Genomic DNA, 14,217 nt, shown 5'->3' with positions numbered 1-14,217 from the left:
CAGGGCAGCTCAGCAGCTCTGCTGAAGCCCCCCATGTCTTGCATTCTCCCCAGCCACCCCACACATCACATCTCATCTCCTCCTTACCTCAGCCCAGTACTGTTTTTCTCCTCCTTAGACTGCAAAATCCCCAGGGCCAGGTGCCCATGCCTGCATCGGACCAGCCCTAGGAGGTTTCTGGGCTTCAGGAGGACTTTACATAAAATCACTCATTAGCAGGTAGAGACAATGGGCACCTGTGGGACACTCCCTGTCATGAGGGGTTCAAAGGGAAAGCCTGGTGGAAAGAGGAAAAGCAAGATCTCCCAGAGGTGGCAGTGACCACCAGGGGATGAAAGTCACCCCAAAGTTTCATCTCCTTGCAACTGCAGACATGCAGCACCGCTTGTCTGGGGATACCCACCCCCACCCCATGCAGGGTGGCCGGGGCTCACTGCAGAGGCAACGGGGTCCCAGTGGATGGTTTCCTCCCACAGAGCAGCACCAAGAGCTGCACCAAACAGGCTCGGCCAATATTTCATGCCAAATGTATTTATAGTCTGTCCAGACTTGCATATTTGTAGCCACAGGAGGGAAAAAACGTCTCCCCGCAGCCATGATTCTCAAGTTAGCAGAAAGCAGCCCAAAAGCATCTCTGTCAGGGCAGCACGCTGGGAGCGGGGCTCTGCCCTGGGTCCCCCCAGGCTCTGCCTGACGAAACCTCCCAGGGTGGCTGCACTCAGGTGAGCTCCCATCCCCACAGGGAGCCAAATCAGTTCGGTTTGAGCCGTTTTCCTCCGAGGTTATGGTTTTCCTGTCAATGAGGAGCAGCGGCTGCGAACACAGTTTTCAGCTGCAGCGTTTATTTGAGTGATGGTGGCTCAGCCTCCCCCACGCTTTAAGCAGCAAGCAAACCCACCGGTGTGCGTAGCGCGTACCCCTAGGCTATTGCAGCAAGCAGCTACGCCGGGCCAGCCGCCCCTTGCCTGGGACCCTCATGGCCAGCTCAGCAGCAGCTTCCCCACCAATGCAGCAGCCAGCAGGCTGGGGAGGGGCAGCGGCGTGGCCCCCCCACTGTTCCTGGAGCCCCGGGGTGGTCCGTTGCAGTTGTCGCTGAAGCAGCATTTCAGTGTGGCCCCACCAGAGCTACCACGCTGGTCACAGAAGGACTTGTAGGAGCAAGACTTAATGACGCTGTCTGCAAGGAAAGGCACATACAACACGCGGTGTCAGGCACCCCCGGGTGTCGGGGGCTTCACTCCTGCCCTGCTAAGCAGGGGGAGGAAAGGGAGCAAGCAGAGCCATGTCCCAGCATATTGCGTTACAGATGTGGAATAAAACGGTCTCTGTCCTGCCCACAGAGCTGCCAGGAGAGCCGAGCAGCGGTCCGGTGGCCAAGGGATGCCCCATGGTCACACCACCCCAAGTCAACGTGGAGCACATCACACAGCCCTGCTGTGGAATAGTGACCACATATTTATAACCGCACGTGAAAGTACATATAGCCCAGGCTACGAGAGAACCTGGGGCAGGAGCGGGGCTGGTTTTGGGAACCATCTCTCCCCATCTCACTGGTCATGCTGCTGCCTCGCACTGAGGGTGGTGAAGCATTGCTGGAGGGTGGGAGCAGCATGCCACTAAAAAGGACTTTCCTTACGCCAGCAAAGGGCTGTGAGCTACCCCAGACCAAAAGCATGTTTTTGAGGTCTAAAAACTCAGAAAAAAACCAAGTGGCTCACCCCTGCTTCATGTGGACAAGAGGAAGCCAGTTCCTGGTCTTGCCTGGTTGGCCCTTTGCTTGTTCTCGCCCTCTGGTCCCCAGGAACCCCCAGTGTGTGTCCCCTAGCCCCTCCAGTAGCCTTCAGCCCCTCCAGTGCCCCCCAGAACCCCCGGCCCCCCCAGCCAAGGGACTTACTGGGTGCAGTGATGGTGAGGCAGGCGTCGGCGTACTGGGGGCAGCTGTGGGAACCTTGCTTGTTGCAGTCGTTCTCGTTGGACGCAATGCATTTGTGGCATTTCAGTGCTTTACCTGAGCGAAGATGGGGAGGAGGAGGAGTGAGAGTGGCAGTGGTGTGCCATCTGGTGACCCCCAGCACTGGGACGGGGAGTCACAGGCAAGGGTTAGCACTGGTCAGAGCCGAGCCGCTCTGCTGGCTGGGAATCGGCAAGGCCACGGCACGCAGCAGGCTTTGGGATGCGGGGTCTCTCCTGTCCGTGACATTCATGAAAAACTCTTCCAAGTGTGAATCAAAATGATGAGTGCTAAACTGGGCAGGCTAGCTCCCCTGAGTCCGTGCTCTGCAAAAACTTCCTGAAACTGAGTGTCCTGTAATTAATTCGCTTTACAATAAAAATAGGTAGATGTAATATTTAAAAAAACACCCTAGATCTTTGTTTTCTTGTGCCCAATTTCATTTTAATGAGCATTTTGGGGAGACAAGGGAAGACTCATCTAACCTGTGGAAGCAGGTTTTGTGCATTTGTGTGCCTGAACTGCAGCAGCTCCCCCATGCAACGCTCAGAGTGCACAGCCCGGGGGCACTGCCCAGGGGGACAGGCGCAGTGACAGGCAGCGAAGTGCTGGGCAGACGTGTGTGTCAGCAAGGACAAGTCATCTCCAAATGGTTCTCAAAGGTGGCCACGGGCACGTTAGATCACAACCAGCCCATCACCTCCGCCGGCACTCTGTGCGTCAGAGCCGATAATAGGTGCAAGAGCTGACTGACCCTTTAGGAGAGGAAAATGCTCAGCTGCCAGAGGTCCCTGCTTGGTTTAGGAACCAGCTGAGCAAATGTGAAAGCATTATTATCATTTTATAACAGGAAAAGACTTTAAATAACAGTGCTGTTTTAAATATCTGCAGATGAAGCACCCTCCCCCCGAAAAAAGGAAAAAGAACAAATCTGAGGTTCCTGCTCTTGCCTGAAATTATGAATACTTGATTTTGATGGTGATGGTTAAATTACCACCGATGTCGGGAGTAAAATTTGTCTCTGCTTTGCTGGCGGAGCAGAGCCCTCTCGTGGCCCAGCTCCGGGTCCGCAGGGTGGCTCCTGCACGGAGCTCCCAGTTTCATCTCATGGGAAAGGAGGAAACCCATGTCTCAGGAAAACTGGGATTTCATGGGGTCAAACGCCAGTAAACGCCTGCCATTAACCCACACTGACCCTGACTTCCACAGTGGGATTGCTTGTCTCCTGCTTCTCCTTTGCGGTTCTTTGCAGCATGGCACAGCCTTCATTTACCCGTAGCTAAAAACGCAGTCATGGTTCGTCTCGTCTCGGTCCAAAGGTCCTGAAACCATCCTGAGGTGACCACAGCAGCATTGCTCAGAGCAGTGCAACCACTCTCCCGCCTTTTAAGATGGCTTTTTGTGATTCTGCCTTTGAGGAGCCAAGTTTTAGCTAGGAAACACGGCTCCGGCAATGAGAAGCTGCTGTTCGCCGGCTCAGGTGCCTCCTCAGCTCCATCAGCCAGAGACCGGAGGCTCTGCAGTCCCGGCTGGGCACCTCACACCTGTGCTTTGTGCAAGTGGCAGAGAGTAGGCGAGGGGCTGGGTGCTTCTCTGGGTGCCTCTAAGAGGAGAAAGCCACCATCCCGCCAAAACACCATTTTTCTGCAGGGAAGGGAGCAGCAGCAGGCAGGGGCGCAATGGGCGCACACAAGCCGGCAGGCAGGCAGCAGGGCCGGGGCAGCAGCAAGCAGGAAAGCAGCTACAGCGATTTACCCCACCTTGCCCTGCCCTGAGCTATAGGACACTTACTTTCTCCGGCCAGGGATGTGATGACAGCCAGGGCCAGGAGGGTCTTCAGGGCGAACATTTTCAGCAGTGTGCAGCACAGGGCACGTATCCTCTGTTTTGTCTTAAGGTCTTACAGCTAATCTGCTTGGGTGATTGGATCACTGGGCTGGGGATAACACACTTACTGCAGCCCCTGCTAATGCCATCTTAGCTGGGGAGGACAGGATGCAGGTCCCCAAGGGCATGGGCCAGTCTGGGGCATGGGATCAGGGCAGAGCAGTGGTCCGGTGCCTGTGGAGTTGGCCAGACCTGCCCACACTTGCTGGGCTGGGCTCTGCACTGCATCTCACTGGCGCCTGCTATGGGAACCCTCTCCATCTCCAGAGTACCTTGTGGTGGCTTTCAAAGATCCTGATCAAGCCCATCTGCTCCATCCAAAGAATAATCCCTTCCTTGCCATTTGCAGCAGCCAAGTTGGGGAAAGACCCTCCAAAGTTTCCAATCCACCCAAAGAGAAGTGCAAGAGAACAACTGAAAACCCATAAAGGGCTGGGAGTCCAGTGGAGCCGCCCCTGTGCTCACCCAGCCCTTGGCTGGGCAGGGCAGTCTCCGTCCTTACAGAGGGGTTTACCCAAGGCCACGGAAGGTTATCGGGGTCAGCCCAGGGATGAAGCAGAGTCCCACTGCCCAATGTCCTGCCGCAGCCCTCAGCTCTTCCTCCTGGCCAAGCTCACTGGCGCACAGTTCAGCAAAACCTGCCGGGAGCATCATTGCGGCATGGTAGGAGTCAAGGGGGCATCAAAGTCGTCTCAGGTCTGAATTTCAGAGCTGATGAACACACCCCTCAGGAACAGATGATAACAATGATTATTTGAAACCAACTGCATTGTAAACCACATTAAAAAGAGGCAGAATAGGGCCCATCCTGGAAGATAAAGCCAGCTTCTCCAAAAGCCCTTCACTGACCTTACAAACACCAAGGAAGCTTTCAAGAGTGATAAACACAATTTTTATTCAGGCAATGAAACATGGAAAAAATATATTAGTAATCATTATAATAATCTCATTTGTGTGAGTATAACTCTTACAAATATTTACCTGACATATAAAAGGGAAATTATTGTACATATAAAATTGATGGCGATGGCAGTTACATACATGGTCTGGAGCGATGGGGATAGTAGTCAATGCAGAGAAAGTTCCTGCCTGGGGTGGGGGCACACCGGAGGGATGGGTGGGAGGGATTTGCAGTCGGGGTGGTTACTTCTTGGCACTTCACTGCAGACAGAGATCTGCTGGCAGATGCACACTTGCAAACAGCAACACTAGCGGCTTACAGGCAGGCACCCACCACTGTCAGAAAGGGGTATTTAAATTCTACTGCAAGAAAAAAGACAACACACACAACCAGGCTGCGGTCCCGACGCGCAGGTACCTGCAGATTTCCCCGCGCTGGTTACACATCTTGGCTGGAGCAGCCGGGCAGTGTTTGAATGCCGTGCACTGCTCCTGCTGCCAGCTCCCAGCTTGGCCCAGTGCTGCCGGTGAGCCGGTGCCGGCATCATGCCTCTGCGGCATTGCCGAGCGGGAGCTCCAGGGCCAAGCCAGCCCCAGTGCCACCAGCTCCGCACGCGGAGAGTGGCACACAGGGGGCAATGGCCCTGCCCGTTGACAGTTACGAACACACGCCTTCTATTATATGTAACTATAACCATTATATATATATATTTATATATGTAACTATAACCATATTATAGTTAATAAATCATTCCTTAGGAATCTTCTTTGCCCAGACTGGAAGTGCATGCTGACAGGCACAGGAACGCGACAGCACTGGGGTGAGAGAGGCAGCGAAAGCGGGAGCAGGAGACACCAGGAGCAGAGACGGGGCGCATGCTGCCCGCGGGGAGTATGGACGTGGAAGCTGCTCCCCGCAGGCAGCCTGGCCTTCCCGGTGGCTTCGCTTTGCCAGAGGGGCAAGACTGCAGCACGGATTGCACTGTACGCAGGTTGGGGTTCTGGGGAAGTGCCGAGTGGTGAAAACCAAACTTCTGCAATCATCTGCCACCTCCGAGGGCCAGAACACCCCTGACTAGAGACTGACCACCAGACACACTCGGGTCAGGCTCCCAGCGAGCCCAATGCCCCGAGCCGGTTGCTGTGCTCGGTGCTGACCCTCCGGCTGAGCAAACCTGGCCCTGGCTGGCCACGGCGCACACAGAACCTGAATTATCCCTTGCGCTAGGGCGGCAAGTACACACTGCCGCAGAGGGGCTGGGGCATCACACGGTGCATAAAGCCAGCACGTGGTGCAGCATGCCCCCACGCAGAGCCCAGGGCTGAGGGGCTGCCACCGTCCCTGCCCAGGGGCTGCCACCTGCTCTGGCTCCATCAGCCTCATGCTGGGACCTCAAGCGCAGCTACGGGCACGATGGCAAACCCATGTGCCAAACCAGAAGAAGCCCTGAGAGCCTGCACAGCGCCCTGCTCTGCAGTGACCTGGTCCCTTCGGTTTCTGAAGGGCTGCAAAGAGAAAAACCCAACTCCCAAACAAATCCCTGGGTCTCAAGGGCTTTAATTTACCTGCACAGACCCTCAGAAGGTCCAGAGGGGCAGCACCTTCCTGGGGTCACTCCCTGCTGTCACCACCACCCTGCTGAAGCCTGGCAGCCAGGAAAGGGACACTTGCATCCAGGCAGGAATGCTGCCTTGGAGCTGGACACAGGAGAAGTGAGCAGTCCTATGGTCTGCAGACCCCCAAACACTGATGAAATTGGAGGGGAGCCACACTCCAGTGGGCTGGGGCTGGCATCTTTGACTCCCCAGAGTCTTCGTAGATCATCTGACAGATGCTTTTGTACCAGCTTATTAGAGGGAAGTGTGGGGAGGACAAAGGGGGGGCGCAAAAAAAAAAGAAAAAGGAAAAAAAATGGGGAAAAAAGGTTTTTCCTTTCAGCCAGCATAAAGCCACAGGGGCACAGCTCTGAGCGGGGTCAGCCATCAGCTTTCCCACCACCCAGCTACTAGCCTGTTCACTGGGATAACTGGGAACACGGTGAACAGTCCTGGTCTGTGTACTAGGACAGGCTACCAGCTTCTTTGTCTGCTTAAGTGTATAATAAATTCTCTCTATACATAATATAACTAATAAAATATATACCAATTGTATGGCTCTGATTTAAACAGATGTTTGCACTGCATGCTCAACACAGGGAATTAGAAAACAGGAGGAAAACAGCTGGATTCTTTTACAAAAAGGTAGCAGCAAAAAAGTTTGTGAAAGTCTTAGAAAGGCTGGGTAGGAAACAGTCCAAACAGCAAATACTTCCCTTATTTGATGCTTTATGACTATCAAGGCGACAGCAGAGAATCCTCCACCACTGCAGCTATTGCCTGGTCCCATTGATCCGCCCTTCTGCAGGACAGGACGGTCCTGCACTGACCCCAAGGGGCATCACCCACAGCCCCCAGCACCCCCAATACATTAGCCACAGGTGCCTGCTGGCAGGCACCATGGCCAGGAAGATGTGGCACTGCACAGCGTGCACAGCAGCAAAACTCACCAGGCAAGGCTGGCTCGTGCAATGGCGCTACTGCGAAGGCGCGCACAGGACCCACGCAGGGATTTAAACACGATGCATCACTCCAGAGCCCCCTGGTCCTCAGCACAGTGCAAAGGCAACCTCAGCAATTCTGCTGGAGCTTGGTGTGTCCAGAAAAGTAAACACCTCTGAAACAGAGCAGGCAGCCTGCTGGCGGGGAAACTCAGACTTTGGGCTGCATCCAGACAGATTTCAAAGTGTCTTTTACTGCTGTCTGGATCTGCCTTTGCCTGTAAAGATGGCTTTTGTTTAGTTCTCTTAACATTCAGTGCTGTAAGGGCATTTTTGACAGCAGTGCAAGACCGCGGGCAGTACTGCACTCCTCCTTGCCTTTCTGTACCAACTGGCGAAAGGACCCTGAAGTCAGCAGAATCGTGAAGCAGTTCAGGGTTTGCTTCCTTCCTCCTGCACCATCCAAAGTGGGGAACTAACCTCACTAGGTGTGGGGAGCCAACAGCAAGGGGCTGGGCTCTGCACATTTCAAAGCAGACTAGAAACTCTACCCTAACAAGCCTCAGGAGGTGCCAGGGCTGCGGGCAGGGTGGGGAAGGTGGACGGACAAGTCCCAGCTCTCCAGAACCAGCATTTTCCCCTGTTTCTCCAATACCTCCTGGGGCAGAAGCCTCCTGTCCTCCCCTTGGCTAGGCTCTCCTTTGAGAGGATTTGAGTTACTACTGGTTAAGTGGCCATATCCATGCTCCCGAGGAAATGAGACATGTAGCAGGACCCTGCCCGACGGGAAGAAGTGAGAAGAGAGCCCAAGTGCTCATAAATGCTAATAAAGTGCACGAATGCAGAGACATTGGCTTCCTTCCTCCAAGGCTGGCACAGCCAGGGATGAGGATGTGCTGTGCTGTTTCACCCATGTACCAGAGACCAGGACCAGCTCCGGCAACACCACCGCCTCTCCCAACACCACTCCATCTACCAGGAGGCTGCTTCAGCCCAGGGATCCAGGCTGGTGGCCCCAGACCACCTGTAGCAGGTGCCTGGGGTCCCCAAGCCCCTTCACTGCCTCCCCAGCCGTGCACGCACGGGCCAGTTCCTCTTCCCAGTGCAAGGGCCAGTGGCTCCAACCCTGGCATCATCCGCATCCCGGGGCAGGACCTGCTAGGCAGGGCTGGACTTGTGCAGTTGAGCACGTGAGGACAGTAAGTGACAGCATGTGTAGGGGCACCACTAGACCCAGCCCAGCTGAGGGGGACAGAGCCCAGGGTGTCACCTCCCAGCTGAGAGCTGGCATCCGTGCAGATGGACGGCACGGCAGCCACTTGCTACGGACACCAGGAGGGACATGCATGCCCAGCCTGACGACAGGGAACACAGCCCCAGAGCCCTTGGGAGACACAGACAGGGACAGCGCAGGGACTGGCTCTGCACGGGGGCCGCAGGGTCCGGCAGCCGAGCGGAGCAGGCAGCTGGACGTGTGTGCTTCTCTGCTGGGGGGGGGGGGGGGGTGGTCCTGGGCAATAAGGCAAGGTGCTTGACGTTACAAGAAAAGCAGCCAAGTGCAGAGTGCTGGACGAGGGGCGGTGAGACTCAGTCTGTCTTTCCCAGCTTCGCTATCAGCTCGTCACAGATCTTGGTCAGCTCCTCAATCTCCTGGTTCTGGAAGAAAAGCAGAGCTTGAGGACCCCTGCAGCATCACAGATGGAGGATAACACTCGGGACCATCTGCCACCGAGCCAGCGCGGGAAGGGGCAGCTGGCTCCTGCACCTGCCCCTGCAACAGCTCTCTGGTGCATCATCCAGATGCTACGGGGAGCCCTGGGCTCAGCCCTCCTCACCCTCAACACACCCCAGAGCTGCACAGACACCCGTCGCTGCCCAGCTGCAGCCCACCCTGCTCCGCACAGCCCACCCTGCTCGGCTCAGCCCATATGTCTGGTAGTGGGCACCTGTGAGCAAGCTCTGCCTGTGCCCCAGGACAGCCAAACACATGCCAGCCCTGAACCAGCAGCCACAACACTGCACACAGCCATGCCTACGCCTGGTCCTTGCGAGAGGACACAGTTGTACATTTTATAAAAAGAAAAAAATAAATCAACCCACAAAACACGAACAAAACAAGCAAAGAAATACCCCCAAAACCAAAACCACAGACACTTTCTGGGCCAAAATCCTGGAGGACCCCTCCAGCACCCACAGGATGCTCAGGGCAGCAAAATGGAAATGCAGAGCACAGCCAGCACGGCTGGCAGAGAGGAGGCAGGGCAGGCGCGTTACCTTCTGCTGGAGGGCTCGCTCCAGGGACTCCACCTTCATCTGCTCCTTGCGAAGCCCAGCGTGCAGCGCCGCGCTCTCTGCCTTGGCCTTGGTGCGCACCTGGGCGATCTCCTCGTTGGCTCTGCGGTGGCGTTTGGAGAGAAGGGGACAGGGATCACACCCAGGTGCAGGCAGGAGCAGCACCGCGGCACGTCAGAGCACGTGGTGTCAGCAGAGCCCAGCTCCTGCTTGCCTGGATGCATCAGAGGTGGTTTTCCCATAGGGAAAACCTGCATGAAACTGGATTAATTCGGCCCCCCCAGACTCCTGTATGGAAACTCTGCTTTCTCAGAGTGAAGCTAAACCAGTTCCTCACCGACTTCCCTGGGGGCTACCATGTGTTGGCGAGCTACTGTCAGCTGAGCCTTGGTAGCTGCACATCCCCTACACCACAAACGTGAGCCCTCAAACATGGACCTTGCTAAGTGACTGTAAATAGACCATGAACCTCAGTTTCTCCATTAAAAAAAAAAAAAAGTAAGCAGAGATCAGAGAATCCATTCAGGGATTTGTGCTGGCTTACTTACAGCCATTTAAAGTCACTTGAGCCTGAGGTTGTAAAAGGCAGCTTTTCACATCAATAAGCTCCTGCCTTCCAGCCTCAGGAAAGCCAAATGAAAACACTGCCCTACAAGGTCTTTAAGCACCCAGCAACCTCATGAACCTCATGCATGCCCTTACTTGTCTAATTTTTCTTCTGCATGGACTTTCAGGGCCTGATACCGCTGCTCTTCTTGCTTGACCCGGGTTAAATAATCTTGAGCACACTTCTTCAGAGCTTCTTCATTCTGGGAGAAAAAAAAAAAAAGTACATCCATCTGCATGGGGACTGAGCACAGAGATGCTGCCCTGATGAGATGATACAGCCTGAGTATCAAAGGAAAAGGCTTTAAATAGAATCAGCTTCTCCCTTATGCTGGAGCCCCTTATCCACCTTGGCAGCATGGAAAAACAGTGTGTAGATGGAGGCAGAGTTTCTTGGGGCACTTTGCCCTGGCACCTGCCTTCCCTTGGCCGCAGCTCTGCCCAGGGCAGGATGCTCCAGGGCCAGCAGCTCAGCAGGAGGGTGCCAGGGAGGAGCGCAGGAACAGCCAGCTCCCCGTGAGCCCAGCTCCCCACACTCTCCCTGTGGCATTTGAAAGACTCTTTGCTCATTTTATCAGAAAGTGCACAGATGAAAGCAAGCAAGAAGCCCTCCAAGCAAGGGCTGGGGCATCTGAAGCAGCACCGCATGGGGCGGGAGGGCCACAGTGCTGCAGTGTGGGGCAAAGTGGGGCAATGCTGCACGGGAACCCTGTGTCTCAGGACCAAGACTACAGGGAGAAAGAGGAAACCAAGGTAAGGACCTTCTTAAAGCCTTCTAGGACGCTCTTCAGGTTCTCATATCTCCTGAAGAGATCTGACAAGGACCTCTCCACCGAGTTTAGGTCTGCCAGAGCCTGCTCCTTTTCCATCGTGAGCTGCTGCATGTTCTTCTGAGATGTCATGTTTGTCCTCTGCTCATCCTCTGTGACAGAGAATAAACAGTGGGGACATGGTGAGTGAGGGGGGACAGCTGTGGCAGCCAGCTCCTGGCCCCGCACGCCCGGCCAGGCGACGGCACCTTACCTATCATCTGGGCAATGGTCTTCTCATACTCAGCCACGATTTTCCTAGAAGAAAAGGAGAAAAAAACCCAACCACAGGTAAGAGGCAGCAGTTTTTTGCAGACATGCACCTACAGCTCTGTTGCCAGCAAGCCGCCCCCTCCCCCAGCCACACAGGCAGCCCAAGCAGCAGCCTGTCTGCACAGCCCCAGCTGCAGTGCCCATCATCGCTGCTCCATGCTAAGCTCCATCTCGAACCAGCACAGCTAATGGGATTTTATTCCTGCAACAAAGAAACCGGCAGGCTTGACACGGCACAAGCACAAAGAGTACATGTCTCCTAACACATCCCACCCTGCCGATGCCAAGCCGTATCATCCCATTACGGCCCCGCTAACCCACCTCCGGATGGGGAACAGAGCACAGCGCTGCACCGCACAGGGGGCTGGCAGGCGAATGTGCGAGGAGAAAACTTTTACCTCATCTCTAAGACTTCCTGGCGGCTCTCTTCATATTTCTTCTTCCACTCGCTCGCTTCAATCTCCTTTGTGATTATCTAGGTCGCAGCAGACACAGGACCCTTGGGATGTGCTCTGGGTGGTCTCTCTCCTGCCCCACGCCTGCGATGCGCAGGGGACCTCCCCGGGGCAGAGCAGAGCTGCCCCTGCTCCCCCCAGCAGCAGCCAGAACGGGGTCCAGCGAGGGGCAGCCCTGGGGGGCTGCCACATTGGGGTGCACCCGGGGAGGACAGGGTTCCCAGCAGTTACCTCCTCTCTGATAAGCGTGAGCACGGCTGTCTTCTCGGATTCACTGAGGCAGATGCTGTCCAGGGGACTCTCACTCCTGTTCATGCTGGTGATGGCTGCAGGGGACTTGTCCAAGGAGCACAGCCCGGCATTGCCCTGAGGGGGAATCACCCAGCTGGGATGCTGTGTGCATTTTCTTTTCACACCACCTGCCCTGTTTGGTGTGTTCTCCCCCATTTTATCAGCCTCTGTTCAGGCACCAAACCTCTCTACCTGCACACACCGACAGCTCAGTTTTAGTTTTAGTGCACTTTAGTGCCCAGTCACTTGTTGGGAGCTGGAGTCAGGCTGTGGGACACCCACAGGCTACCCTCAGAAAGCAGCATCCTGAAGGCAAGACCCAGTAAGAGCCCATTTCGGAAGGAGGAGACCCAGCTCTGAGCAGAGATGTGCTCACATCTGACACCCCTTCACCTTCCCCGTGGTTGGTTTAAAAATATCTCCAGCCTGGAGGATCTTTGCTGACTGTGAGCCACACACAGGGGGGCTGCACGGGGTCGCCAGTCTCCATCACCTCCAAGTCAGGTGGAGACATCACTGCAGCTGACGCATCCACATTGCTGCCAGCAGCTGCAAGGACATTTGCTGGGCCTTGCTGATTGCCCCGAACGCACAAGGGAGCTGGCAGGGGGAGCAGGCTTCACCTCCCTGCAAAGCAAGTGTCCGGCTGACCCAGCTGTGAGGCTGTTCCCACTCCTTCCCGAGGGACAGCCCCGCTCATCCCATGCTCTGGAAGAGCTGCAAAATTGGAGATGGTCACACAGGGCTCCCGGCATCCTCGTTTCCATTATGGGTACTCCTACAAGGGTAGAGGTGGTTGCACCCCCATCACTCACGGCTTTCTCCCCCAGAGCCCAGCTCCTTTGCACTAGCGCTGCAGCTGCAGGAACCAAGCTGTGGGAAGAGCTGCCTGGATGCTGGCCGCATCCCTTCCCTCGGGGGGTCCTGCGGCCTGAAAGGCCTCCAGAAAAGCATTCCTTCAAACCGAGGCTTACACCACCGCCTGTTCCTCCTTTTATCATGCAAGCCGAAGTGACAGCCCCATGCAGCCATCTCCTTGGGAACCAGCTGCCAGGCCATAAATAGAGAAGTGCTTTGCAGGAGGCAGTCTGCTTTTGGAAACGAGAGCACTAAAGCATTTCTTGCCCTCCCCTCCTCCCCTGTGCTTTGCTGCTCAGGTTCAAGCACAACCAAGCCCTTCACGGCTCTCCCAGCTCTGCTGCCTGCAGTGGGCGAGTGATGGCCAGTGGCAAGGGCCACCCCCAGCGTCACCCCCAGCTGCAGGTTTGGGTCCGGGCAGCTCAGCACTGGGGAGGTTCAGCCCTGTGTGGTTTTGGCCACAGCCTCCCACCACATCTCCCAAAAGCAGGTGTGCACCTGGAGACCTGCAAGTACCTCTGCCCACTGCCTGTCCCACCGCAAATCCTCCCATGCTGGGAGTTTTTGGGATGACCTCAGCTCATCTGCAGGAGCAGAGCCTGCCCACGCTCTCCCCAGCACCAAACAAAAGGTTCACTTTGCCTAATGTCCTTGTGGGGCTTAGCACGGTTAAATCTGTCTCAGAGAAGCTAATTTTGCTGATGTTGCTAATCTCACTGTCATCTGCTTGTCACTTCCAGCAGCTTTGGCCAGGGGCGGCTAAGCTGGTACGGGGTCCCCCCTACAGTGGAGGAGTCTTGGGGCTACACCAACAGCTCCCATGTGCCACTGCCAGGGTGCCAGGGTCACCGGTGGCGGCAGAACCAGGGGTTTTTTTTATTCATCCCCCCCATCTCCGCTGTCAGCTGCCCTCCTGAAAGGCAGAGTTTGAGGATGCCTTGCAGAATGCACAGGCACCAGCTGGCCGTCAGAGCCAGCCCTGGATTCCTCCACGTGAGGCACAGCCCCTGTCCTGCAGCTGAGCTGTCTTTTCACTGTCATTCATCCACTTCCAAACGCCACATTTGCTCTCGTTGCCCTCCCACAGCTACAACCCTGGCTCCTCACCAGCCTGGCTCCCTGCCCAGCATCTCTCTCACAAGCAGCAGTGCCCACCCGGGAGGGAGCCATCCTCTGCCAGGCTCGTCCTGGCCTGCTGGGAAATCACCACTATTTTTACCAAGTCCCTGCATGGACTTTTCAATAATTTTAGTTCTCACAGAAACTCATTTCAAAGAGGTTTTGGTAGCACTTCTAGGCTGAGCAGCAACGCGTGCCGCAGCTTCCCACCACCGCCAGGCACGGCGGGGCAGGCAGCA

The 14,217-nt window shown here is 55.7% G+C and overlaps 2 protein-coding genes across 6 annotated transcripts in view; both read right to left on the bottom strand.

The window, feature by feature from the left end:
• Nucleotides 1–820: 820 nt before the first annotated feature.
• Nucleotides 821–3,874, bottom strand: LOC130160404 (CD59 glycoprotein-like). The gene is made up of 3 exons (XM_056362790.1): nucleotides 3,743–3,874; nucleotides 1,895–2,008; nucleotides 821–1,177 (listed from the first exon to the last, which is right to left on the bottom strand). Exons 1-3 carry the CDS (start codon nucleotides 3,798–3,800, stop codon nucleotides 975–977), a joined length of 375 nt encoding a protein of 124 aa, XP_056218765.1. The 5' UTR covers nucleotides 3,801–3,874; the 3' UTR covers nucleotides 821–974.
• Nucleotides 3,875–4,713: 839 nt separating this feature from the next.
• Nucleotides 4,714–14,217, bottom strand: part of TACC1 (transforming acidic coiled-coil containing protein 1) — a 35,896-nt gene continuing 26,392 nt past the window's right edge. For all 5 annotated transcript variants that reach the window (XM_056362891.1, XM_056362892.1, XM_056362893.1 and 2 more), the window contains 7 exons: nucleotides 11,942–12,076; nucleotides 11,654–11,730; nucleotides 11,197–11,240; nucleotides 10,935–11,095; nucleotides 10,270–10,376; nucleotides 9,550–9,670; nucleotides 4,714–8,931 (listed from right to left, as the gene is read on the bottom strand). In XM_056362891.1, coding sequence (XP_056218866.1) covers nucleotides 8,863–8,931; nucleotides 9,550–9,670; nucleotides 10,270–10,376; nucleotides 10,935–11,095; nucleotides 11,197–11,240; nucleotides 11,654–11,730; nucleotides 11,942–12,076 — 714 coding nt within the window. In that variant the 3' untranslated portion in view covers nucleotides 4,714–8,862. The remainder of the gene's footprint in view (nucleotides 8,932–9,549; nucleotides 9,671–10,269; nucleotides 10,377–10,934; nucleotides 11,096–11,196; nucleotides 11,241–11,653; nucleotides 11,731–11,941; nucleotides 12,077–14,217) is intronic.

This window comes from Falco biarmicus, chromosome 18, assembly GCF_023638135.1.
Source record: "Falco biarmicus isolate bFalBia1 chromosome 18, bFalBia1.pri, whole genome shotgun sequence".
Lineage (NCBI taxonomy): Eukaryota > Metazoa > Chordata > Aves > Falconiformes > Falconidae > Falco > Falco biarmicus.
Note: the sequence above shows the minus strand (reverse complement) of the source record. Positions and strands in the feature narration are given on the sequence as shown.

Coding starts and splice junctions, on each gene's coding strand:
- LOC130160404 (XM_056362790.1), bottom strand. CDS start 3,800: ATGTTCGCCCTGAAGACCCTCCTGGCCCTGGCTGTCATCACATCCCTG. Junction 2,009..3,742: donor CACATCCCTGGCCGGAGAAA/GTAAGTGTCCTA, acceptor ATCTTCGCTCAG/GTAAAGCACTGAAATGCCAC. Junction 1,178..1,894: donor CCTCACCATCACTGCACCCA/GTAAGTCCCTTG, acceptor CTTTCCTTGCAG/ACAGCGTCATTAAGTCTTGC.